The 27,305-nt window shown below is 42.4% G+C and overlaps 1 protein-coding gene across 2 annotated transcripts in view; it reads right to left on the bottom strand.

Annotated features, from left to right (window-relative positions):
* The window catches only part of GALNT18 (polypeptide N-acetylgalactosaminyltransferase 18), a 340,044-nt gene that overhangs the window by 66,980 nt on the left and 245,759 nt on the right, over nucleotides 1-27,305 (bottom strand). For both annotated transcript variants that reach the window (XM_046685402.1, XM_046685401.1), the window contains exon 6: nucleotides 27,011-27,125. In XM_046685402.1, the coding sequence (XP_046541358.1) occupies nucleotides 27,011-27,125 (115 nt within the window). The remainder of the gene's footprint in view (nucleotides 1-27,010; nucleotides 27,126-27,305) is intronic.

Here is a 27,305-nt window from a genome sequence, read left to right as displayed (position 1 = left end):
CACAGGTTATTAGTAATGTCTGTCATGGGTAAGGTATTAGGGGGCAGAGTGGCACCTCAGTCTTGTACCTCTTAGCCACAGCCTTCAGCACAAGATCCCAAGTCCTTTCAAACTTTTATCGCCTTATGCCTTTTAAGATTTTATTTATTTTTTTTCCTTTTTCTCCCTAAAGCCCCCTGGTACATAGTTGTGTATTGATAGTAGTGGGTCCTTCTAGTTGTGGCATGCGAGATGCTGCCACAGCATGGCTTGATGAGCGGTGCCATGTCTGTGCCCGGGATCCGAACCAGTGAAACCCTGGGCTGCCGAAGCGGAGCACGTGAACTTAACCACTGGGCCAGGGGGCTGGCTCCTCCTTATGCCTTTTAATGAGCTCTTTGCTCTTGGCAAAATGTTCCCACTGTTTCCTTAGCCCAGAAAGACTCCTTCCTGCTCTCCATCCATCCAAAGCCAGTCTGGCCCTGTTCCTTGAAACTCCTGAAACACATGATTTGTACCACTCATGTGGTCCTTATTTCTTGGCTCATGTTGTTAATTACCTTTTTATGTGTAACTGTCTCGCCTAAGTTGGCTGTGAAATGCTGAGACAAGAGTAGAAAGCCAAACCAGGCAGGCTGGGAAGAAGAAGATGAGAAAGATGGAAGGGGAGGCCTGAGAAGAGCTGGCAGAAGACCAGAAACTCATTCACAGAGTAGTTGTAGGGTCAGAAATGCAGGCAAGCAAGGACACTGACCAGACTGGGCAGGGCACTCCTCCTCTGGGCCTTGTCCACCTTTGTGCCCTAGGCACCTCAATCAGAACTAGATTAGCATAGTCCTGACCTTGCCTGGGAAGGAGAGGTCAAATATGGGCGAGGCTGAGACAAAAGCCAGAGGCCACCAGCAAGCCGGGGTCAAGGCTGTCAGGTAGAAGGGGGGCGGGGATGGAGACAATGTAAAATGGAGAGTCAACCTCCCTCCAAGATGCATCTCACTCCCACACTTGCAACCTTTAGTCTCCAGAGAAAGATCACGTTCCTTAACATGAATTACAAGCCCTCTGAGGTCTGGCCGCCCTGTTTGCTGCAGCTTCATGTGTCACCTTCTGCTGTCAGCTTACGCCAACTTCTCTCAGTTCCCAGAACAGACCAAGTCCTTGGATTTCTACGCCCCCGCCCTGCCCCCACCCCCACCATTCCCTTTACTGGAATTTTCCTCCTCCACCCCCCACCTCATGCATTTATTTGCCTGGCTAATTTCTGCCTGATTTCCCTGGCTGCCTTAAATTTGGACAAGTGCCTCTCCTACGCATTCCCACGTCACCTGTACTTCCGCTTGCACAGCTCTTAGGGTAGCCGTGTGCATGTGTAAAACGCATAGGCACAGTTTAAAGACACATAACACAAGGAACGACTGTTTACTTACCCCCTGCTTAAGAAAGAGTGCCTTGGCAATAACTAAGAAATCTCTGTGCTCCTCCTTACCCCAAAGAAAACCCACTATCCTGAATTTTGTTAATAATTTCCTTGCCATTACCCTAAACTCCTGTTTTAGTTTTACTGTTTCAAATGTTATAGAAGTGGAAGCTTGTTGTCTGCATTCTGCAACTTGCTTCTTGCTGCATCTATTTTCATCGCCAGAGTGTTCCGTGGTGTAAACATGTGGCAGTTTATTGATGCATCCTCCTTTTGGCCCACAGCCTGGTTGTTTCTAGTATTAAGAACAGTGCTTCCTGCCTTTTCATAGAAGAACTACCTGCTATGAGTCGCTTGGTGCCCGAGAGTGGGCCCCTCTCTGTGCATTTACGCCACACTGGAATTTCTGACCCATAGGTTGCACACATTCAACTTTCCTAGGAAAAGTGAAACTCTTCCAAAGGGAGCACACCAAGTTCCACTTCCATCAGCACAGACAAGCACCCAAGTTGCTTCACAATCTCACCAACATTTGACGTTGTCCAACTTTTTAATTTTTGCCGATGCAATGGGTGTGGAGTTGACTCTCACTGTAGTTTTAATCTGCAATTCCTTGATGACCAGTGAGCTAAAGGTTTTTTCCTATTTATGGGCCCACAATACCAGACTGTGAGAGAAGGCCCGTGGCCACCTTGCCCTCATTAAGGACTCTCTAGTGCCTCAAAGGGCCTGGCACATGACAGGTGCTGGATAAACACTTATGGCAGGGACGAGGGTCAAGAGTTGGGCCTTAGTTCTGAATCGTCCCCAGTGTACTTTACTTGGTGCTCTCCCAGGTTTCCAAGGGTAGCTATTTCGTTATTTTAAAGTGTAAGGAAATGTTTTTAAAGCCTGTCAACGCTTATTCTTCCATCAGACCCCATAGAAAAACACTTCCCAGGGATGTAGTTTCCAAAGCCCTCTTCTTGCAATAAACGCTGCCAAAGAGGCTTCTGGACAGAACTGCTACTTGAAAAAAAATGATGCTTTTTCTTGGAAGCTATCCCTGAAGGGGTCTGCTTTGGGGTCAACCCTAAGAAGCACTTGAAGCAATTTCCCTGTTTGAAAGGGATTCTTCATAACCCTCAGAAGGCTGAGCAGGAAGATTCATCTGGCAGAATTCCAAGGACAGACCAGCCGGGCTAGAATGTCTGGAAGCCTTTCGTGAAGAAAAAGTGAAAAGGTTGTTTTGCAGGGACTTGAGATTTGCTGAAATAGCTGTTTACCCACAGGAAACCCAGGAGCAGCAATGGCGCCAAGCTCAGCAAACGAGCCATCGCATACAGGGGACCCAGGTTTTCCTTGGACCCCAATGGGAGTTGGCTTCCTTACAGGATATTCCATGAGGATCGCGTTGTAAACATGTGGTCATTGAGATAAGAAAGCATCTTTTAATGGTTCCAACCAAATATAGCTTATTCCCGTTTATCTCAAATCTCATATCAGCCAACAGGCCTGATTAATATTGTCCAAACGCAGGCTAGTTTGGGCTTAAGACAAAAAGGAAGAAAAGGAAGAAGTCAGGCCTGGACATAGTGGGACTGGGGAAGCGGAGCCAGGCATAGGCTGGTCACCAAGAGTGTGGCAAACTCTCATTGCTCACTAGCATCTGGGTGCTCCTCCATATCTCTCAGCCTCCCTTGGAGTCAGAAGGGAACATGTGAACATCTCAGGCCAATGCAATGAGAGAGGGAATGGCAGCTGTCACCTCCCGGCCAGGGTGGGTAGGCATCCAGTGTGGGAAGCCCATGAGCGCTTCTACCCCTTTCCCTCCAATCTGCTGGATGTTTATAAGCCAGGAGGACCTTGAAGTTCAAGGATGGGAAATCCACAAGAGAAGCCACGTAAGTCTGTCAGTCACTACTTGGAGAAAGGCTGCCCAGGGGACATCATACCCTTCAGGGCACTGTGACGTGAGCAGGAAATAAACTTGTCCCGGCTTCAGCCTCTGGGGTTTGGGGGCTGCTATTGCAGCCTGTGATCATGTGTCCCTGATTATACAAGCTGCCAGCGTTTAAAGAGGAGAGGTGACCAGAGAGGCTGGGGCCCAGCAGCCCTGACAGCCAGGGGTTCAGTCTATTGGGTGGGACTTTGTAGCAGAAGCTTCCAGGCATGAGGAGAGATTGTCCGGAAGGTGACAGCTTCCCAAATCCAGGTGATGAGTGCATTCAGAGCAGGACCCTCTAGAGGCTGATATACAGAGAGCAGATTTAGTCCCAAGGGGTGAGAGACGGAGCCTCCAGGGGTAGGAAGGGTGTTAGGACCCCTGCAAAACAGCCTGCAGGTGAGAGTCTGCTTCAAGTTCAGAAGCAGTACAGAGGTCAAAGGACAAAGGGAGAAGCCAGCAGGGTGGACAAGGGAGAGGCTGGGGCGTGGAGATCACACACAACTCTGGGTTCCTCAAAAAGCCCCAGAAGGCAGCTCTGTGGCAGCTCCACAAATCCCAGTGAGCCAATGAGGCCAGGGCTGCAGCTGCACCTCCAGCCCTGGTCAGGTGACAAGAATCTAGACAGAGCCGGCCCTCACAGCTTCCCATTGCATAACGTTGGGAAGGCTGGCCGGTCCGGGTGCGGGCATTTCTATGGAACCCAAACCATAGAAGCCTCAAGCTCAGAGACGGAAGTGCTGGCCAAGTGCCAAAGCAGGGTCCCATTGACACGTGTGCTGTCTATTCTAGTTCCTTCTTTGTTTTGAACTAAGATCTCTGGCCTTATTACCATCACTGCTGCTGCCAGAGAGTGATAATGAGCCTGAATGTCACAGGGACTTGGGGAGCAATTTTCTGACATCCAAATAAAAATCTCCCTGTCCCCTGTCGGAGTCATTTTTATCAGCTAACGTGGTACATCCGTTTACTTGGGAGTGTTTGGAGCCCTCTCTGGTGAGTTAAGCCCCTTTGAACTGCTGTGAATGCCTTCTTGTGGACGCGTTCAGAAAAGCTCGCTCTATCCAGCTGCTATTCAAAGCTGATCCCCTGGACTATGTTTCATTTATACTTTGCTATATGAAGATGAACCACTTACTCATTTAAAGTGTTTCCTTTTTTATGTCTTTAATCAGCGACTATTTCTCTCCTCTCTCAGAAGCTTAATCTAATCAGAAACAAATCCCATACATATGAATGGCTCATTAGCATGCCCCAATTAAATTGAAATTGGCTGTCCATACCAGATGCCCCTCCAAACGCGTGACACTAGTCCAAAGGATGACTCTTTGCACCCATGTCCAAAGAGTATTGCCCATAATAAGTCAGGGGGGTCCCTTCTGAAAGGTAGGGCAACCAGGAATCACTGGAGGAAAGGATACACTTTGTCACCCCCTAGCACAGCAGGTCATCTGACAGGTGACAGGTGACCCATGCGTCACTGAGACCACATTGGTGGGGAAGTTTGGCAGTTTGGCAGGCCCTGGCTGCAGACATTAGAGGAAGCTATGTGTCTGGCCCCACACTGGGTCAGTGGGACCCTCAAGGTTATCATTCAGATGATAAAAATGAAGCTGAGACACTGAACACTCTCTCACTCAGAAATATTTGTTTTAAGGAGCTTTCCTCTTACTTCATTGGAATTCAGATTAAGAAAGTTGATGTGCTGGGTCTTTGCTTAAAGAGATTTGCCCTTTTCATACCCATCAAAATGAATTGTCAGCTTGGGTATCATCTCTGAAAGGCACCTACAGCAAACTCACGTTAAAAATGGGATTCACGAAAGAAATCAGCAGTGCAGTCTAGTGAACTTAAGGGGACCCAGCAGAGTACCTCCCACCAGTTCCTGGGTGAGCAAGCTGAGGTTCGAGGTCATGTGATCATTGAGGAGCAGACTAGGAACGTATCCAAGAACTCTGCCTCTCGGGAGACAGGGGGCACTGCGGTTCAGAGCACAGGGTCTGGGGTTACACGGTCTTGGTGGCAAGTCCTCCATTTCCCACTTGCCGGATTGGTGATTTTAGGCAATCACCTTCTAACACTCAATTGCCTTGTCTGCAAAATGGAGACAAAAACGACACATTGCAAAAATAGTTGTTGTGAGAATTAAATAAGGTAATGCACGTGGAGGGTTTACTTCAACACCTAGCGCGAGTTTAGAGCCCACTCGGTATTAGGTATAACTATTACCACTGTAAGATTCCGCTGATGATAAGACTCGCCATTGCTGTAATAAGAGCTTTTCAGGGCAGGAGGAAACACGACATTCTTCTGAGCTCGAGATTTATATATCCAGCCGCCTACATGTCACCTCCACTTGTGCTTGCTCAGCCATTGCCAGCTTACTTTGTCCAAAACCAAGTTCTTGATTTCCTTCCCTGCCACCCCATCTTGTCCTTTAGTCTTCCCTCATCCACCTAATAGCCCAAGCTGAAACCTACATAAATAATTATGCAATTCCTCCATAATTATCTCCTTTTCCTCCCTCTCCACATGCAATAATACATCGGCAAATGCAGTCAGTTCTACTTCCTAAATAGAGCTTAAATTTTATCACATAGCTCAATCTGCACAGTCAATATCCTGCCCGAGCTGCCATTATCTCTGTGCGGACAACGCTATCAACAGCCTCCTAACAAATCTCTTCGCTTCAACTCTTGTTGTCCTCCAAACCATCTTCTAAAATTATAAATCAGATTGTGTCCCTTCTCTGATTCAATTCAACAATTATTTATTGAGCGCTTACTCTGCGCCAGGCACTGTTGGGTGAGATGGGAATTTTGTCACTGAACAAAACATACAAAATCCCTGACTTTCTGGAACTTACACTCTGTGTTTCCATTGTAGCATTTGCTATGGACTGAATTGTGTCCCCCAACAAATTCACAGGTTGAACCGCCCCCCGATGTGACTGGATTGGAGATAGAGTCTTCAAGGAGGTGACTAAGATTAAACGACGTCATAAGAGTGGAGCCCTGATCAGACAGAACTGGCGTCCTTACAAGAACAGGAAGAGATGCTGGAGCTCTCTCTCCACCGTGTGAGGACACAGCAAGAAGGTGACTGTCTGCAAGCTGGGAAGAGAGCCCTCGCCAGAAGCCGATCATGCCGGTACCCTGATCTCAGACTTTCAGCCTCCCAACTATGAGGAAATAAATTCTTGTTTCTTTGTTGGTTTATTTGATTATGGCAGCCTGAGCTGCCTAACACAGCACTTACTGAAATATATCTACTATACATCTACTCTCCAGAGGTTTAACAGATGTTGCTGACTCCTAGGTATTTTGGGCTTCTATTTTTGCTTTTTCCCCCAAATTAGGAAATTAAACATTGATACATTACTATTATCTAATCTACAGCCTATAATCAAATTTCATTAATTGTCCCAATAATGGCCTTTATAGCTATTTCCCTCTTGGTCTCAACTTTTTAAGAGGTAAAAATTTCCTTCAGTTTGACTCTCAAAACCCTTTATCAATTGTTACCTCTTGCACATACCTTATTAATCCTACTTTCCTATGGCTCCCTCATTGAACACAATTAAAAAAACATAAGTGTGAAGATCCTTCCAGAGTCAAATTGTCCATGGGCACACTCTCTCTTCTGCTCCCCTCCATTTCTAGCTAATTGCTTCATTACGTACTTTTTTAATTGCTTTGTTCTTTAGGGATTAATTCTGCACTTATCTTTACTAACCGTAAAACTTTTACAACGTACTGTTAAGCTGCGTCTGTTCGGCGGCTGGTTTGTAATTGCAAAGAGTCACTCTGTGGCTGGTGTGCTAGAGATAATGCGCTACGGCAAGGAAGCCCTCCTCTCAACGTTCTCTGATGCCTGCGGGCTGCAGCGCATGGCAGAAGAATTGGTTCTGGGCTGCTCGGGGTGCCGAGCTTCCCTTATACAAGGAGATCACAACTGGGGATGAGCGCCAAACCCCACAAGTTTAGGCCTCATAAGCCCCAGGTTGCTCAGACCTCAAGGGCCCCAGGAATTTCAGGCCTCGTGGTCCCATGAGGCCACACCTAATGGCACACATTCCAGCAGAGCAGGAATAGCTGACCACCTAGAAGGAAATGAAAATTTCAACCACTCTCTCAAGGTCAAGTCTGTGATGTCCCACGGCCTGGGCACTTGGCCTTTGCCTACAAGTGGGCACTAGGTCACCCTCTCTCTCCATTCGTGGTCAGATAAAATCTCTAAACTCCCTGCCTCCTATCAATCTCCATCTGCTCCCTCCTTAGCCACTTGTCCCCTCAAAGGCTTTCTTCCAGCTGCACCCAGATGCCCTTTCTCTGCTCGCACTCCCCTAGCACAGGGTGGAGATTGAGAGGCGCTGGCATCAGATAGAACTGAGTCCAAATCCAAGATCCCCCACTCTTTCTCTCAGGGACCTGGGCAAGGGACTCAACCCCTCTGAGCCTCCGTGTTCTCATCTGTACAATGAGGGTAATATTCTAGCCTCTTGTAGTTCTCAGGAGGAGTAAACGACATACAGCATAAAACTCACTAGGATGTAAGTTCTCTGAGGGCACAACCTGGACTGTCCTGTTCATCATTTTATACCTAGTGCTTAGCACAGTGTCTAGTACTAAATAAATAAATGCACTAAGCAAAAAATAACTATTCAATAAATGGTAGCTGCTATCATTAGTATTTATCTTAGCTTGGCTATTGCACTCCTGAAATGTCGCCTTCCCCTGACATCTGTGATTTTCCACCAATTCAGCTCTTATCTTTCTAGTCAATTCTTCTCTGTAACTATGGGCACCACCCTGCCCCCGCCCTCATATCCTATGCCCAGGCTCCATTCTAGAATCCCTCCTCAGTCCAGCTTTCATCTCACTGGGCTCCTCCATTCTGTTGCCTTCAATGGGCACACAGAGAGCACTGATTCCCTTGTCTGACCTCCAAGTCTTCTCTTTACCTTAAGCTGTGTAGTTCTGGCTTCCTATTGAAGGCTCCAAGTCTTATATTTCTCAGTACCCTAATGCCAAGTGCATAACACAAGTAGCATAATAAGTATTTACTGTATGAATGAATGGATGAATGCAAGCTTTTTGGTTATTTCCATTGCTATTTCTAATACCAAACTTGCCCCATTTCCTCCCTCAAACTACCTCTCTATCCCAAACACCCCTTTCTTAGCCAAGGGCACCTACAAATCTCCCATCATCTGAGCTTGAAATCTCAACGCCATCTTTGTTGGGCCTTCAATAACTCATTTATAAGGACCAGAAAAGGCTACGTCTTGATCTCCAAAGATCATTCAAACTATTGCTAACATCCAACACCACGCTAAGGGAACACGCGGACAATGCCTTAGCTAAAGCTCTGAGTCGCTGGGAAAATTTCCTTAGAAAGCACAAAAGCCCCGCAAGCTTGAACGCTGTGTTTGGTGTCTTCTGAAATCCTTGGCCTCAGAAGACCACAGAGATGAATACTTGTTCCATTGTACAGCTGTCCGCATTCTGTAGGCTTTCCCCACGACAGCGGGTGAAGGACAATGCCAAAGCAGATTCCAATTCATGACAAAATGATATCAAACAGTGGCAGGGCTCACTGCCCCATCCACACAACACACACACACACACACACACACACACACACACACACACACAGGGATGTGTTTTCCAAGCTCTCAGGTTATTCTGAGCTCTAGCTCCAGCTGGCTGGGGCCAATCATAACATATAAAAGCAACCAGAGACTAAAATCCAATTTAAGGTGTTTAATTTTCTCTGTCTCCAGGGATGGGGGGTAAGAGCATCTGCTAGCAGCCCTTCTTCTACGAGATGTGGCCTCTGGAGGTTTCCCGAGACCTTTCAGCTGAGCAGGAATGCCGGGGCCCGCACCCCTTCTCTTCCTGCTCAAGTTGCTCTAACTGTGCCGGCAGAGACTAGCTGGTTTACCTGAACCTGCGGTAGCCTGTGTTTTTAATGTTCTTCCTGGCTGGGTGAGAACAGCCATGATGCTAGCAGCAAGCTGAGATCACTCAGAACTCTAAGCCCAAGGCCTCTGGGGAGAACCACGTAGTCCCCCGTGTGCCTCACTACACAGCAGGCTTGACAAGCACACATTAACCTACCTGGACCTTCCACACTGTAATTTTAATGAAGTCTCTAACCTTTTAGCCCTAGATATATTTTGTAAAAGTCTCGAATAATGGTGACGCCGGTCCTAGGCAGTTGCTGCAGTGCCTTCTTTGCTTTCTCTCCCTCCTCTGTGTCGCTGGCTCCTCAAACCCAGATTCCTCTCTTCCTGTATGTTTCTGGTCCCTCTCATTTGGCAGTTCCTCAGTTTACCTCCTTGCTGACTCTCTGGACTCAGCTTTCAGCTCAGCTCTGGTCTCTCTCACCCCCTCCAGTTTTGAAGTCTCCTGTGACCTCAGCTGAAGACACGGTGTAGTATTATCTGATCCAGGTGCCAGCCCCCATGAGGGATTGAGCTGAGCCATCAAGCACTGCACGGTTCTGTGGTCATTTTCCAAAGCAGTGTTGGCCCAGGCTAGCTCCTGAAATGAAACTTTACGCCATGGATGATCGTAAACCCTGAAGGCAGAGGTGGATAAGCAACGGGACACAGAGGTAAAGCATGAGCCTTGAAACCATTCAGGCTGGTTCTAATCTTGAGTGATGTTGGGAGGTATTCTACCCTGTTACCTCCAGGTTCCTAATTTACAAAGTGGGGGTAACAACGTGGACCTCACAGGGCTCATTAAACATTAATAAGATAATATATACAAAGTGATAAGCCAATAGCATACAATAAATGGAAGTTCCTCCTCTCACTATTATTATTATTAACATTATTATGATCATCTTCCATCTTCCTTGTGGCCTAATACTGCTACCAACTGTGGAGCATATATCCGCTTCGTGAAATAATAATCTTCTTCTGTTGCCTAAGAGTTTATGTCACTAAATCAAATTGTAGACATTTCAGACCTATAAAGGCCAATGCTACTAACCAAGGAAATGTTAGTATGAACTCTCTCAGCCTCAGGTCATCCGCCATAAAGGCACTTTTTCCTTTTACTTAAGTCAGTGATGAAACGTTGGACAAGCTAGGATGAGCAAAGAGCCCACTCAAGGCTCCTTCTGGATTGCCAAGGACCAGTTCTTCTCCATCTGATAGCTCTACCTTATCTGTCTCTGACACTCTGTTTTAGCCCCATGTCTCATTACAGACCCCTAGTTCCCAGCCTTAGAGTTCAGCCACAGTCACGCTCTTTCTCAGCTGTCACTCCACTCCTGTCCCCCCACCTCTCTGGAACGCCTGTCCTCTTCACCACCTGAATAATGTACCCTCATTCCTTGGATCCAGCCTAACTGTCACCTGCTCTGTGAAGCCTCACCCAGCTCCCAGGGGTGGGTGGGCACTCCCTCTTGGGTGCTATTGTAATGCACATAAGCTCCTTCATCCTCGCCATTTTGACCCTGAGTGGGCTGTGCCCTACTGACTGTTTTAATCGAATTATATTCACAGCAATGAATTTTCATCTAGAAAGTATTTTCTGGAGTAAATGTCACTAAGGCAATTTAATTCTCTTGGTCAATTTTCTATATAATGTAATCAAAACATATTTCCCTTTATGCTAATTTTCCAGTTTTATTTTACTGGACTTTTTTTCAATGGGGTTAATACTTTTTTGCATTGATTTTACAACTAAGATATGATTCATCTATCAGCATTTTTTATCCACATCGCCTTTTATAATTATGGTCTCCAACACAGAGTTTTCTTCGGTGGTCATGATTTGAACCAAGTTCAGCTTCCCTGCATCAAATTTTGAAGACGTAAATTATATGACTACTCATTTCTTCAATCAATTTTTTAGTTTTTAAAATTTTTACTGTGTTCATTTTTGTTTGTTGCTTTAGTTTGTGTTGATTATTTTCATTATTACTCATTGTTTGGAAAAAGAATAATAGTTTGCATTTTAAAAAAATTTTTTATTTTTTAGGAATATCGCAAGACAAAGAGTGAGCAGTTTCTCTGAGCTGTGTAATTACTATGGTTGCCATTGGTAGATCAAAGAACACAGAAGTCCTTGAAGTCAAAATGGTGAGGGTTTGGGGGATGGAGTCAAAACATCCTGTTTAAGCTCATGACATTTTCTATAATCTATTAGACTAGAGCTTAGAAGACGGTAAGTCTCTAAGCTCTCTCTCTCAAGCTAGACCGAGAGCCACTCAAAAATAGGGTCTGTGTCATTCATCTCTAGTTTGCCAGCACCTGGCAGGTGGGTATTTGAAGAATGAAGGAATGAATACCTAAATAGATGAACCCACAAGGAGATCATGGGAAACATTCAAAATGATTTCTTCTTGAAGGCCATTACACTGTGCCCACCTGTATAAGGCATAGTGGCTTCTGAAGCCACTCTTCCTGGATTCATATCTCAGCTTTACCATTTACCAGTCATGTGACCTAAGGCAAGTTATATCACCTCTCTGTGCTTCAGGATATCGACCTGGAAGGGAGGATAACAAAAGTATCTGCATCACGAGGTTGCTGCCAGGATTAACGAAGGTAATATATGCAAAGTACATAGGACAGGAGGTCACATAGCATCATTGCTACATTACTGGTAACTAATAGTATTAGGGTCATAAATCTCATCTGTCTGTCTAGTGATACCAAGAGGTGGTCATGTTCACGTCCTATAATGGGGACTTCACTATTTCATTAAACATCCTTTCCTATTTTTAAATAGTTCTAATATTTGTTTCTTATATTGAATTGACAACTACATCCATTACAGCTTCCACCCCGCTGTTCATAGCTCTATCCTTCTGAGACTTATAGACTATATTCTCTTATATTTGACTGGCTTTCCAATTCAAAACCTGTTCATTTGAGTGCATTCTATGTTTCAAGCATCAGTATCAAAATTAAGTAGCTGTAAATCCTGACGTCGAGTATTTTGAAGTCCAGCCAGGAAAGAAGAGGGAAAGATAATGTTTGTGTCTCTCACAGATCTTCTCCTCCTTTGAATCCCAGATCTCCATGATACACAGTTGGAAGCCAGAATCCAACTCACGAACATAACATAACTTACAAACATTTGTAAGTTTGGACTTACAAACATAATACAAAGGCTATCTAATTGAAACTGTGTGATATTAGTGCATGAACACACACAGATCACTCGAATTGGAATAGAAAATCCAGAAACAGACCCAGTAATACAGTGATTTAGCATATGATAAAGGTAATATTGCAAACCAGGGGTAAAAGATGTTATTCTTAATAGAAGGCGTCAGGATAACTGGATGGCCTTATAGAAAAGTACAACGTTGGGTCCATCCCTCACAGCAGACTTCAGGATCAATTCTGAATGAATTAGGTTAAAATGTAAAAGATACAATCATACAAGTATTAGAGAAAGACATCGGTGAATTTCTCTATAACCTAATAGTGGGTAAACTTTTCTCCAACGAAACTCTGGAAACAAGAAGGAAGAAGATTGATACATTTGCTTACATTAAAAAAAAAAAAGCCTTTGCATGGCAAAAGAAAACACCAGAAGAAAAATCAAAAGACAAGCAAGAAAAGACAAGTAACAAACTGGGAGCAAATATTTGCAATGTATATGATAGGCAGAGTATCGCCATCCCTAGTGTGTCATGAGATTCTAAAAATAGAGAAAAGACTAACAATCCTATAGGAAAATGGGCCAAAGATATGAAAAGCTCATGGAAAAAAGAAATGCAAATAGCCTTAATCATATGAAAAGCTGTTCAACCTATCTCTTAATAAGAGAAATGCAAATTAAAGCTACTTTAAAGCCGTTTCTCATCTGTCAGATTGGCAAAGCCCCAAATATTCCACAGCATACTTCGCTGGTTGGCTGTGGGGAAGCAGGCACCCTCACTATTCCTGGTGGCAAAGGATGACCCCTCTGGAGGGACATTTGATGATGTCCAGCAAAATGACACATGCATTTGCCCTTTGACTTCACAATTCCACTTTCAGGAATCTATTCAAATAATAACTCAGTAAAAATATGAAAAAATGTATGCACAAGACTATCAATTATAGCCTCAAACTATGCCCTCAAAAGGAAACTGGAAATAAACTATGGAACTATGTTCATGCATTGGAGTACTATGCAGCTATAAAAAAGCAATGAGGAACACCTCTACATACTTCATAAAATGACCTTCAGAAAAATTTATATAAAGTCAAAAAAAACAGATAGTAAAAAGTCTACATAGTATTCTACCATTTATCTAAGAAAGAGGAGACTTGAATATGTATATATTTCCTTATATTTTTTTGAAGTGTAAAATAAAACAAAAAAATGTTTATGTTAGAGGTAGGGAGGAAACAGGATGCAAGAGGACGTGATAGAAAGTAGACTTTTCTGAATATACTTTCTTTGTAGATTTGACTTTGGAATTACATAAACATTTACATAATTATAAAAAATTAAATATGAATAAAGCAATTCCTAAAAGTCAAAAGCAAAAGGAAACAAATGAACCTGTTTATCAGGTTGGTGGATAATCACACAGAGAGGAACTATTCTAGACAACGTGAAATCCCAGCAATGTGACTGCACATCTCTACCGGAACAGAACCCAAAAAACAAGAAGAAATGCAAAAAAAATTAAACTCTTTCTAGTAATCCTACTGTTTGTAGTAGTGTTCTGAGACAGTTGTTTGCATACTTGGGAATAAAATAAACAAGTAATTATGCTGGTGTCATTAAGAACCAGAAATTTTGGCATGGGAGAAAGGAAATGACAGATGTAAGATTGATGAGGTTAAGTAAAAACCCTATAATCCTAAATTCGAACCAGAGAGATCATTATGAGCACCACTGTGGACCTACACCACTCGCCGTGCTGTGGTGGTGACCCACACACCAAATAGAGGAAGACTGGTACAGACGTTATCTCCGGGCAAATCTTCCTCAACAACAACAAAAGTAATAATAATAATAATAATTCTAGCTCTAACTACTGAAAAGACTTAGAAATATGGACGAACTCAGTAGCAATAAGCACCTCTAGTGTCTAGATTGTGGTTTTAAATACCATTTCTCACCAAAAGAAACCTGGGCTCCACAGGGAAATGGCTGACCACAGGTCTGGAGCAGGAAACGCATAGATGAGCCTGGAACATCCTGATGGCGGGGAGGTCATAAAAGAGGCAAAGGACTCAGAAACTGTCGTCAATATGCTCCCAATGACCAAAGGCGGAAAGTTTGCAAATAATGATGCTATTAAAAGCAATGAATCTAAACATGTCAAATATATTTAAACCCATTAAGTTCACAATAATACTGAAAACCTAATTGGTCCCCTTTGGAAGATGGTAGAAAGTCAATTCATTATTTTGAAAGCTGTCACGGAATTATTTATTCTGACTCTTCCTAACGAACTTTGTTGTACTTCCGGGCAACCAAAGAATGGATGACGGTAAGTGTCTCTTTATAACAGTTATCCCAGCTAATAATGAGGAAGGGAAAATAAGATTAAAATATCACCATTTGCAACCCCTAATGAATTACTGGATCTAGGCAATAATGAGCAATGGCAGTAGCATCACAAAAGGGGAGACAGTGAGACAGTATACACCTCGTGATGGAAGTACACAAACACTGCCTACGAAATATTCTTGCTACAAAACTGAAACTACATCTCTTGATCTAACTACTCATTTAGAAGAAATACATGGAACAGAAGGACATGTTAAATGACATCAGGGGAATGCAATCAGGAAAATCTAGACTGTGGGAGTCTCTATAGGACAAATGACCTGATCTCTTTAACAATAAATTACAAGGGGTAAAAAAGAGATGGAGAGAGAAATTCAGTGGACTGAAAGACATATTGACCAATTGGATCTTGATCTGAGCAAACAAATTGTAAAATAAAACAAAAAATTATAAGAGAATTGGGGAAATTTGAACACTGATTGAATATTTGATGGTATCAGGGAATTCTTTTCAACATTTTTAGGACTGAAAATGGTATTGTGGTCATGTTTTTAAAAAAGTTCTTATCTATTTTAGATGCACATTGAAATATTTTTTGGTGGTACAGTGTCTGGTATTTGCTTCAAAGTAACTGGAGTTGGGGGAGGATTGGGCAGGGGGAGAGAGAAAGGCAAGTTGTCCGTGAGTTGACAGTGTTGAAAGTGGGTGATTGTTTGCAAGGGGATTTATTACACTGTTCTTTCTATTTTTGCATATGTTTGAAATTGTTCATAGTGAAGAGGGTTTTGTAAATCCCATTTATGATAAAGTATCGGGAATACGAAGTGCAATACTCCAGATATATTACTTGCTGTAGAGGACATTTGAACCCAGGTTCTAAATCCCCTTCCTATATGAGGGACTGCATCATGTGTAATTCTTGGGCCTGTGGAACCCGAAAGGAGGCATATATGACCTATCTCTGTCCCACGGAAGCTAAGGCGTGGGCCGATAACCCTAGGTTTAGCCAACTGCATGCTCTCACTCAGGACTTTGAATCTTGGTAAACGTCACCAAGACCCAAGAAGCAGTGCCCAGTATCCAGTGGTAGGACCATCTAGTCACGGCAGTGGGGTCAGGGGTATTATCCTAAAGAGACTGTTCTTGCCACATGGCTTTGACCGTGGTTCCTGCTGTCTAGCCTCTCTTGGTTTCCGTTTGTTTTCTGAATCTGCTTCTCCAGACTTGTTAATTCTTTGAGCTATCCAACAGCCTTCCAATAAATTCCTTTTCTCTTTAAGTTGGCCTGAGTCAGTTTTCTTTGCTTACAACATAGATTCCTGAGTTTTTTTGAATAAAAATTCAGCAGGACTATAATACACATAAATTAAAACATTTTAAAAAGTAAAGCACTATATAAAGTGTATGGTATGCACCATATATATCTACGTGTATAATAGATGTGAGCATGTTTTGTATACAGCACTTTATAGTTTACAAAATACTTACATTGATTTCTATTATCCATATTGTTAAAATTATGATTATAATAATGAAATAATAGAGCATAAGAATGACGTTTTATTTATTTATTATTAATGATGCCAAGTTTTTTGGCCAACATAACCATTTTTAATCTTATAACACTATTAGGATAATAATATCTGGCTTGCCTATAGCACCTGATTGCTGTGTACATTAAATAGGATAATCACAGGGAAAGAATTTTGAAAGCACAGATGAAAGGCATTGCCATCATTACTTAGTTGATATAGAAGCTCCAGACGAACCTAGTCCGGGAACTAAGGGATTTTTGATACCTGCTGTCTATGCAATTTGTGAAGTCTACTCCTCCTACTGTTTCCACACCTTCCTCGCTTCCTTCAGCCCACATGTCCAGTGGAACAGCCAACAGCATTTCCTAGGGCATCTAGAGATACTGGAGTCTCCATGGCTGAGAGGGAAGATTTAAGAGAGGTGACAAAAACTGATAGACCAGGACAACAGAAAGATGTCATGAATTTAGAATAAAGTCACTGTCTGAGGTCCTGAGAAATCTCAAACACAAATTTCTGCTTTTTTAAGCTATTAAATAAGGATACTCAGATAAGGAGGACCTTGATCGATCCATGGGACCCCAAGGCCAAAAAGTGGAGCAAGTGAGCTGGATTTGCCTCTGCCCTAGATGTTGCTCAGCTACACAGAGAGAAGCGGCAGAATCGCAGGGAGAGATTCAATGCCCAATCAGACCTCACGATGGGCTAAGCAAGAGCAAGAAGAGGCAAGGCTGGCACTGGAGCTTGGATAATCTGGGGGAGCCAGGATAAAGGCAACGATCCAGCCTTTGGAGCAGGTGCTAAAAGGCCAGTCAACTTGGAGGATGAAAAAGCTGTGGAAGAGGCAGCAGAATGGCAGACAATATTCTGAAGAGACAGACGATAATGAATGTTCCAAGACACAGACACTAAAATGCCAATAAGAAACCCCAAGTGAGTAGAGCTTAGACATCTAGACGAGGAGTCCGTGGCTTGCAGCTATGTCCAAGTGGGTGTCCAACAGAGACTCCTGTCCAGTAGACTGTCTTCTGTGTGATAGCTTCCAAAGAGCTCAAGCCAGTCAAGAGCCATCGACAGCCGGGGCAAGACAGAGAGGAGGTCTCTTTCATCTGAATGCCTGCTCTGGACACTATGGGGAGGGCGCTGGTGGCAGTCATGGTGGCATTCTTTTCCTCTCCTTCCCACTTCTATGGTTTTCGTTCCAGAAAGGTGGAGACAGCTGTTATTTATATTAAAGAATTTAATTTCAAGGAACAATAAACAGGCTAGACTTCCAGATCAGTTTCCCCTCTTTCAATTCCACATAACTGAAGAGTTGTATCTTTCAGTATCAAAAGTTGACTAAGTTTTACATTTTCCAAAGAAATCTTTAGGTATGGTTATGCTCCCTTTGTCTTACTGAACAGAGTACACAGAATACAATTCAGACTTTTCTTTATGACTCAGGACTATCATGAAGATCATCAATAATTGTGCTGTACTGTGTTGTGCTATAAACCCAGGGGTCTGCCTGGATGTCTGGCTCTAGAAGAAAGAGATCCAAGACAGTGTGCTCGGTCACTTAGTATCCACTCTGCAATCTGTGTTCAAACGATTTGCAGAAGTTTGGAATAATTTGTTCCTTGAAAGTTTAGCAGGGCTTGATGGTAAAGCCATCTGGTCCTAGTTTTTTATTTGTGAGAATATATTAAACCCACTGGTTCAACTTCTTTAACAGTTATAGGATAATTTTGGTTTTTGATTTCTTCCTGTGTCAGTTTTCATAAGCTATATTTTTCTACAAATTTGTTCTTTTCATCTCAGTTTTCAAATTTTGGCATAAATATCCCTCATCTACTCTGTATCAACTATAATTATGGCCCTTTTTCCATTCTTAATATTGTTCATTTGTGGTATCTTTCTCTCTCAACCCAGCTAAAAGTTTATCAATTTGATTAGTCTTTTCAAAGAATCAAGCCTAGGCTTTATCAGTCCTTTGGCTTTTATCAGTCCTTAATAAAGAACTAATATTAGTTCTTTATTCCTTTCATTAATTTCTGTTCTTATCTTTATTATTTTCATCTACAGTTTTTATTCTATTTTTTCTAACTACTCATATTTAGCTCATTAACTTTCAGTTTTTCTTTCTAATATAAGAATGGGATGCTATACAATTTCTCTTTTTTTGCAACATGCATTATTTTGTTTCTATAGAGATACAATTGACATATAACATTATACTAGTTTCAGGTGTACAACGTAATGATTCAATATTTTTATACATTGCGAATGATCACCACAATAAGTCTAGTTAACAATCTGTCACCTTACGTAGTTACAAAATATTTTTTTCTTGTGATGAGAACTTTGCAGATTTACTCTGTTAGCAACTTTCAAATATGCAATACTGTATTATTAACTATAGCCACCATGCTGTACATTACTTTCCCATGACGTATTTATTTTATAACTGAAAGTTTGTACCTTTTGGTCCCCTTGACCTATTTCTCCCATGCCCCACTCCCCACCTCTGGCAACCACCAATCTGTTCTCTGTATCTATGAGCTTGGGGTTTTTTTGTTGTTGTTGTTATTGTTTTTAGAGTCCACATATAAATCAGATCATAGGATATTTGTCTTTCCCTGTCTGACTTACTTCACTTAGCATAATGCCCTCAAGGTCCACCTATGTTGTCACAAACAGTAAGATTCATTCTTTTCACGGCTGAATAATATTCTATTGTATATATATATATATATATATATATATACACCACATTTTCTTTATCCATTTATCCATCAATGGACACTTAGGTTGCTTCCATATCTTGGCTATTGTAAATAATGCTTCAATGAACATGGAAGTTCATCTATCTTTTTGGTTAGAGTTTTTGTTTTCTTCGGATAAATACCTAGAAGTGAAATTGCTGGATCATATGGTAGTCCTGTTTTTACTCTTTTGAGGAATTCCATACTGTTCCACAGTGGCTGCACCAATTTACATTCCCATCAACAGTAAATAAGGGTTTCCTTTTATCCACATCCTTGCCAACACTTGTTATTTCTCGTCATTTTGATAATAGCCATTCTAACATGTGAGGTGATATCTCCTTGTGATTTTAATTTTCATTTCCCTGATGATTAATGATGTTGAGCATCTTTTCATGTACCTGTTGGCCATCTGTATGTCTTCTTTCAAAAAATATCTATTCGGATCTTCTGCTCATCTTTTAATTGGATTGTTTGATTTTTTGCTATTGAGTTGTATGAGTTCTTTATATACGTATTTTGGATTAACCCCTTATCAGATATATGATTTGCAAATATTTTCTGCCATTCAGTAAGTTGCCTTTTCATTTTGTTAATGGTTTCCTTTGCTGTGCAGAAGTATTTTAGTTTGATGAGGTCCCACTTGTTTATTTTTGCTTTTGTTGCTTTTGCTCTCGGTGTCAGATTCAAAAAGTCATCGCCAAGAACTATGTCAAGTTGTTTACCACCTATTTTCTTCTAGGAGTTTCACGGTTTCAGGTCTTACATTCAAGTCTTTAATCCGCTTTGAGTTTATTTTTGTGTACGGTATAAGATAGGGGTCCAGTTTCATTCTTTTGCATGTGGTTGTCCAGTTTTCCCAACACCATTTATTGAAGAGACGGTTCTTTCCTCATTATATATTCTTGGCTCCTTTGTTGTAAATTAACTCACCATATATGCATGGGCTCTCATGCATTTATTTCTGGGCTCTCCATTGTGTTCCATTGATCTATGTTGCTGATTTTATACCAATACCATACTGTTTTGATTTACATTTTTTCTTAATTACTATTTTAGCTGCATTTTGCATACTGTAATATGTAGTATATTTGCCGTCGTTCAGTTCAAAATATTTTCAAATTTCCAGTATAATTTCTTCTTTGACTTATGAGTTATTCAGAAACGTTTCACAATTTCCAAAAATATGGCTTTTGTCTATAATTTTTGGTTATGGATTTCTAATTTATTTTATTATGATCAGAGAACATGTTCTCTATGATGTTAATCCTTTGAAATTTGTTGAATCTTGTAGTTGTTAGATGCAGTGTTCTATATGTGCTCATTAAATTAAAACTATTAACTGTGTTGGTCTGTCAATTACTTGGAAAAATTTATTAAAATCCTCCACTACATTAGTGGAGTTATCCATGTCTCCTTGTAATTTTGTCAATTTCTACTTTATTTAAATTAAAGTTGTGCAATTAGCTGCCTAAAAGCTTATAATTGTCATATATTCCTGACGAACTGCACGTTATATCTTGTAGACATATATATAAATCTTCTTTACTTATACTAAAGCACCTTGTCATAGCATTTTTTCTAATGTTAATAAAACTACAGTGAGTTTCTTTTGATGATATTTGCCTGTTAGGAGTTCTTCCATCCGTTTATATTTTAAGCTTTCTGTATTATTATATTTCAGACATGTTTCTTATAAATAGCCTAGCGATAATTTTAAAAATCTAGTCTAAAAATGTTTGTCTTTTAACTTAGTGCATGTAAATTTACTGTATTTACTGATATATTTGGATTTATTTCTACCATCTTATACGTTTTCTCTTTGTACCACCTGTTCTTTTTCTATTTATCTCTTTCTTACCATTTTATTATTTCATTACTTTGGAAGTTATGCTTTCCATATCTACAATTTTCATGGTTTTCCTAGAAATTTTAATCGCTTATTTTTTTTAAAGATTTTGTTTTTTCCCTTTTTCTCCCCAAAGCCCCCTGGTACATAGTTGCATATTCTTAGTTGTGGGTCCTTCTAGTTATGGCATGTGGGACGCCGCCTCAGCACAGCCCGATGAGCGGTGCCCTGTCCGCGCCCAGGATTCGAACCGATGAAACACTGGACCACCACAGCAGAGTGTGCAAACTCAACCACTCGGCCATGGAGCCGGCCCCTTAATCACTTATTTTATCAAAATTTAAAGCCAACCAGTATCCTTTCCATCCTCATTAATAATACAGGCATTTTAGAACACTTAAATTACGATCACCTCTCCCAACTTATTTGCGATTGTCATCATGCATTGTCATTTTAATTTGTTTTTATAACCCCACAAGGAATTACTATAACGTCATTTACCATCAATATCTCTTTAGATTTACTCATGTATTTACTACTTTTTGAGCTAATCTTTTATCTCAGCTTTCCTTCCAGGTTCATTTTCCTTATACCTGAAGTATATCCTTTATAATTTATTTTAGTGAGGATCTGTTAGTGGCAAACTCTTTCAGTTTTTGTGTATTGGAAAATGACTTTCTTCTACCCTAGTTTTTGAACGATATTTTTATTGAGTATACATATATAAGTTGATAATTATTTTCTCTCTACATATTTAAGATATTATTTCATGGTCTTCTGGATTCCATTCTTGCCACTGAAAAGTCAACTGTTATTCTAATTATCATTCAATTTTAGGTAGTCTATCTTTTCTCTCTGACTGCTGTAAGATCTTCTCTTTGTCTTTGGCTCTCCGCAATTCCATTATGATATGTCTAAGTGTGAATATTTTGGTATTTATCCTGCTTTGGACAGGTTGACTTCTTGAATCTGAGGGTTGGTGTCTTTCACCAATTTGGGAACATTTTCAGTTATTATCTATTCAAACATTGCTTTTGCCTAATCCTCTTTTTTTATCATTTCCTTTCAAATTCTAAGATATTAAACCCTCTCCCTCAATTCTACATGGCTCACAACCTCTTTATTTTCATATTTTTTGCCTTTGTCTTCCTGGGCTGATTTTGAATAGTTTCTCCAGATCTATTTTCCAGTTTACTAATTTTTTTCCTTTAACAATATCCATCTAATGGTTTAATCCATTTATTAAGCTTTTAATTTTAATTTTTATATTTCTCATGTTTGAAATTCTTTTTTTTTTTTTTGTTAAAGATTGGCACCTAGGCTAACATCTGTTGCCAATCTTCCTTTTTTTTTTTTTAAGGATTGGCACCTGGGCTAACAACTGTTGCCAATCTTTTTTTTTTTTTTTCAGCTTTATTTCCCAACCCCACCCTCCCAACGCCCCCCACCCCCCAACCCCCATACATAGTTGTATATCTTAGTTGCAGGTCCTTCTAGTTGTGGGATGTGGGACGCCACCTCAACGTGGCCTGACGAGCGGTGCCACGTCCGCGCCCAGGATCTGAACCCTGGGCCACTGCAGTGGAGCACGTGAACTTAACCACTCGGCCACAGAGCCGGCCCCTATGTTTGAAATTCTATTTTTATCCCAATATGATGACTGGTCTTTTTTTATAGCCTCTTGCTTCTTATTCATATTTTAAATCTCTTCTTTTACTTATTTAAATAGTATACAACTTTTTTATTTATTTATTTATTTTATTAAGGTTATGAAAGTTAACATCCTTGTGAAATTACAGTTGTACATCATTATTAGTCATGTTGTAGGTACACCACTTCACCCCTAGTGCCCTCCTCCCACCCCCCTTTCCCCTGGCAACCACCGATCAGTTCTCTTTGTCCATATGTTAACTACCACCTATGAGTGGAGTCATACAGAGTTCATCTTTCTCTGTCTGGCTTATTTCACTCAACATAATACCCTCAAGGTCTATCCATGTTGTTGTGAATGGGACGACTTTGTCCTTTTTTATGGCTGAGTAGTATTCCATTTATACAACTTCTTTTATATCCTGCATGTGACAGATTCAAGACTTGAGGACTCTGTAGATCAAATTTGACTGTCTGATGATTTTGCAGGTGTTTGCTCTTGGCATTTTCTTTTTCCCTTGTCTGTTTTGTGATTTTTTAAAAAAAGTGAATTCACATTCCTTGGACCTCTAGGTGTGGGACATTTTGTGCCCTGAGTTAAAGGAGTCTTTTTCTGGAGAGGATTTGCATACATTTTTGCAGATGCCTAAGAATTTGCAAAAACTTTATGTTAAATTCCACTCCTGAGATTTTCTGGACCATGCAGTCTTTTCATTTTAAGTTATAAATCCAAGGGAGGGATTCACAGAGGGGAATTTTTCTTCTCCTCCCAGCACAAGATTGAGAGGCCATCTTCACTATAACATGGGGGCTGAGGGTGGGAGCAACTCTAGCTCATCTTTATAGTAAAATACTTGGCCTTTGGAGCCCCAGTTTTATGGGGGGTAAGTGGGGTTATTTTAGTAGACTTTTCATCTTGGGCAAGTCTTAGGCTTTATATCTTGTCCTCCACACTTTACGAAATTGAGAAATTATAACCTTAACGTTACCAGGTTCTCCAAATACAACAGACCTGGCCTTTTCTAGGTTCCCTCTTTCACTTAGGTTTCCGTCTCTGTATTAAACTTCCTTGAGTTGTTATAATGGGGCACCACAAACCACATCACCTAAAACAACAGAGATTCGTTCTCTCACAGTTCTAGAGGTTAGCAGGCTGAAATCAGAGGCTGGCAGGGCCATGCTCTCTCCAAAGCCTCTCGCGGAGGATCCTTCCTTGCCTCTTTCAGCTTCTGGTAGCTCCAGACATTCCTTGGCTTGTGGCATCGTTACTTCAGTCTCTGCCTCCATCTTCACATGGTCATCTTCCCTCTGTGTCTGTCTGTATCCAAATCTTCCTTCTTTTATAAGAACACCAGTCACATTGGATTAGGGCCCACCCTAACCCAGTGTGACCTCATCTTAACCTGATTACATCTGCAAAGACCCTATTTTCAAATAAGATCATATTCACAGATACAGGGGGTTAGAACTTCAATATATTTTGAGGGGACTCAATTCAACCCATAAAAGCCTCTAACAATTTCTTAATTCCTTGCCAGCTCTTGAATACTTTCTTGTATATTCTAGCATTTTCACAGCCACCATCTATGCAGTCTTTCTGTCTCCCATTCGGTGTTCACTCTTATTTCTCATTCTTTTCATTCTCCTTGCCCATAGCAGTTCCCTTCCTCTCCCCACCTGAGTTGTGGACTTAGAAATCAGGAGGAAAAAAGGCCAATTAGAATTGAGTGCAAAATAAGAATAAGGCTTTAAATAGGGTCTCAGTAGACATGATTGTGAATAAAGTAGAAGGAAATTACTGCATGGACATTTTAATACTTTTTTGTGGATGCTTAAAGGACCTTTATCCTAGATCACTGTGGCATATCTGTCTAGGCTTTAGAATCATAAAGATCTGGCGTTGAATCTTTTCTCTACCTTTTATAAGTTGGATGACCTTGAGAACATATGTAAACTCTTAATTTCACAATTTCCTCATCTGAAAAAAGGGATATTATAGTAACAGCTACTTTTTAGGGTGTTTTGTAGATGGATGCAAAGTGCCAAAGCAGGTACTGAATAATTGTGCAAACAATTCTGTTTGTGTGTTCCAAATGGGCAAGGACTTTGAATAAGCTGCCTCTGAATATTGAGGTGAGAAAAGCACTGTCTCTCATTTTTACGCACAATCCTGCGGGGTAATTGAGGGGAGATCCTAGACCAGGAGAGTGAGGCACGGAGATGTTAACTCACAGAACATGAAACAAAATGTGGCTAACCACGCAAAATGTGGAAATCTATTTTGGAGATGCTCGGCGCTCTGTATCCCTTAAAGGGGGACTGAATTCGAATTAACTAGCCCCTCCTTCTGTTCTCAGCTCGGCCAGCCAACAGGTTGTTGGGCCCCTGCTTTAAAAGCCACCTTTCCTTCAACTCCTACAGCACTTCACCTCCATCAAGCGGGAGGGAAGCAATGGAGGGAAAAAAAAAAAAAAAGCCAGACAACACTTCATACTGCATTTTATACCCCGAACACAAAACCACCCAAAGATTTTCAACAAGCATTTGAAAGCCTCCCCCAGGCCCACACTCCAGACCAGCTTTACAACCTAGGGAGGAAAACGCAGACTGCTCCCATCACCGTATGACGGACTCTCATACGTGTTGGAAGCAGAGTTCACAAATCTAATTCCTCTCTCCGATCCCAGACACCTTCACCCAGGGAGCATAAGTGACAAGAGGCAGTCCTGTCTGCTCAGCCAATTCCCGGCGGCAGCTCCTGGTGAAAAATGTTATGTTTGGGGGAGAGAATTTATCTAGGAGCGCCGCTGAAAGGAGACGGTGAGGATGCAAATGGTGAATGAATGCCCCGTGCAGGGCCAGCTGGAGAAATGAGGTGATTATGCAGGCGCTGTCCTCCATGAATAGATAAGCTCCCCAATAAGCCCATGCATTTTGACTTCCTCCAAAGCAATTTCTCTGGGTTTCAGTGAATACGAGTGTCTGGAGGTGTTTTCTAAGCTCGCCTTCAGACAAACTGCTCCCACTGCCAGTCCTCAAAGCCAGAGTGTTAAGTCTGGGCGACAAGTCAGGCCCACACGGTACCTGCAGGCCGCTGCAGGAGGGAGATGCTCACTGCAGGTGCCCAGTCTCCCCTCAGGGCAGGGTGAGGGCTGTCCAGCAGGTGGGAGGGCCAGGGAGGTTGGAGTTGAGAGGAGGGGGTATCCAAGCTGGAGTCCTTGAGTGGGAAGTGAGCATCAGGAACTAGAGATGCCAGACGCAGAGGCTAAGGCTAAAGGGGCAAGAGTGGGGTCCCTACTAGGAGCCAGCCAGATGCTGGGGTGGTCTGCACGGAGGGCTGGCAGTGAGGAGGAACGTCTTGGATGACTGCCATGATCACCAGCAGGTACCAGGTCCCCTCCAAGGGCTGAAAACCTGTAGTGCGTGGGTGTGTCAGGCCGCTTAAAGATCCCCATGGAGAGGACCGTGGGGACCATCACGGGGACAAGCCACAGCTCGAACGTTGGGTTTTTCATGAGGATAGAAGCACAACCTGAACAGAGGGGTAGGCTTCCCTCTAGGATGAGGCACTTCATTGTATCCATCATCACATTCATACAAACTATCAGGGGACCCAATGTGTCCCTCAGCATGGGGGATGGGTTCATTTTGGAGTTATCTTTTCATAGGCCCAGGGAAAGGGGCCAGAGCCTAGGAAATGTTTCAGTAGGATGAGAAATTAAATGGTGCCCGTTGTGGATTCACACCATGTGCTGGATAGTCACAAAGGGCCCTGTACCCTGCGGCAGGATGGTGGCTACCTCCGGAGAATGGTGTGAGGCATGAACGGGCCTGAGGGTTGGACCAGCATGTGGTGGCGTCGGAAACCAGCATAGTGTGAGCCCGGCTGTGTTTTGCTGTTTATGTAGCATGAGCTTATTTCCCTGTAGCCCTCTCTTGACAGTGTCTTTAGGAAAGTTGTGTGGGTCACTGTGGAGGACACAGAGAATACCAGAGTGAGAAATCCCAAGAGGAAGTGGCTCTGGGGGGAAGTGACTCTGAGGGTCCCTCTTGTCCAGCCCACCTCGGTGGCTGCAGTCTTCTCCTGGAGCTCACCTTCACTCCCCCCAAGGAGCCTGTGTTTGGCCTTGGGAACAACAAAGAGGTTGTTCCCTTGAGTTGGGAGCTCAACTCTCCCATGTCCCTTCCCACCTCCAGCCAAAGCGGTTTCTGAAGTCTTTTTCTTCCTGAAAATTCTATGAGTCCCATCCTGTGTCTCCATCCTGTCCTCGTCAGCCCTAATCACACACGCATGGGCCAAGATTAGGGACTGGATATTCAGAATCAGTCAATGGCCCTCAACCGTGATCCCCATTTCTCCACCCCCCAGGCTCATTCGCCCTCTGGGGAGCTGAGCCAAGCTCTGGGGGTGAGAACCCCTGCTCACCCTGATCCCCAGCTCGACGTTCTCGCCTCCGTAGACCTCCATGCCCTCGTCCAGTAAGCCGATCTCCTGGAAGTACTGCCGGTCCACAATGAAGCAGCCAATGAGGGCAGGGCTCCTGCAGGGGTGTGGGGACACAGGCCAGCAGTTAGCGGAGGGGCTGTGTCATGGCAGTCGCCAGAGGAGTGAAAACAGTGGTACCTTCCTACCAGGAGGATCTGGTCCTCTCCCTTCCTTGAAGCCACGTTCTCTCAGGGACCCTCCTGGGTCTACCCTCACCAGCTGCCCCAGGGAGGCT

The sequence above is a fragment of the Equus quagga genome, chromosome 14, assembly GCF_021613505.1.
Source record: "Equus quagga isolate Etosha38 chromosome 14, UCLA_HA_Equagga_1.0, whole genome shotgun sequence".
Classification (NCBI taxonomy): domain Eukaryota; kingdom Metazoa; phylum Chordata; class Mammalia; order Perissodactyla; family Equidae; genus Equus; species Equus quagga.
The sequence above is the reverse complement of the archived record's forward strand: the minus strand, read 5'-3'. Positions and strand labels throughout refer to the sequence as shown.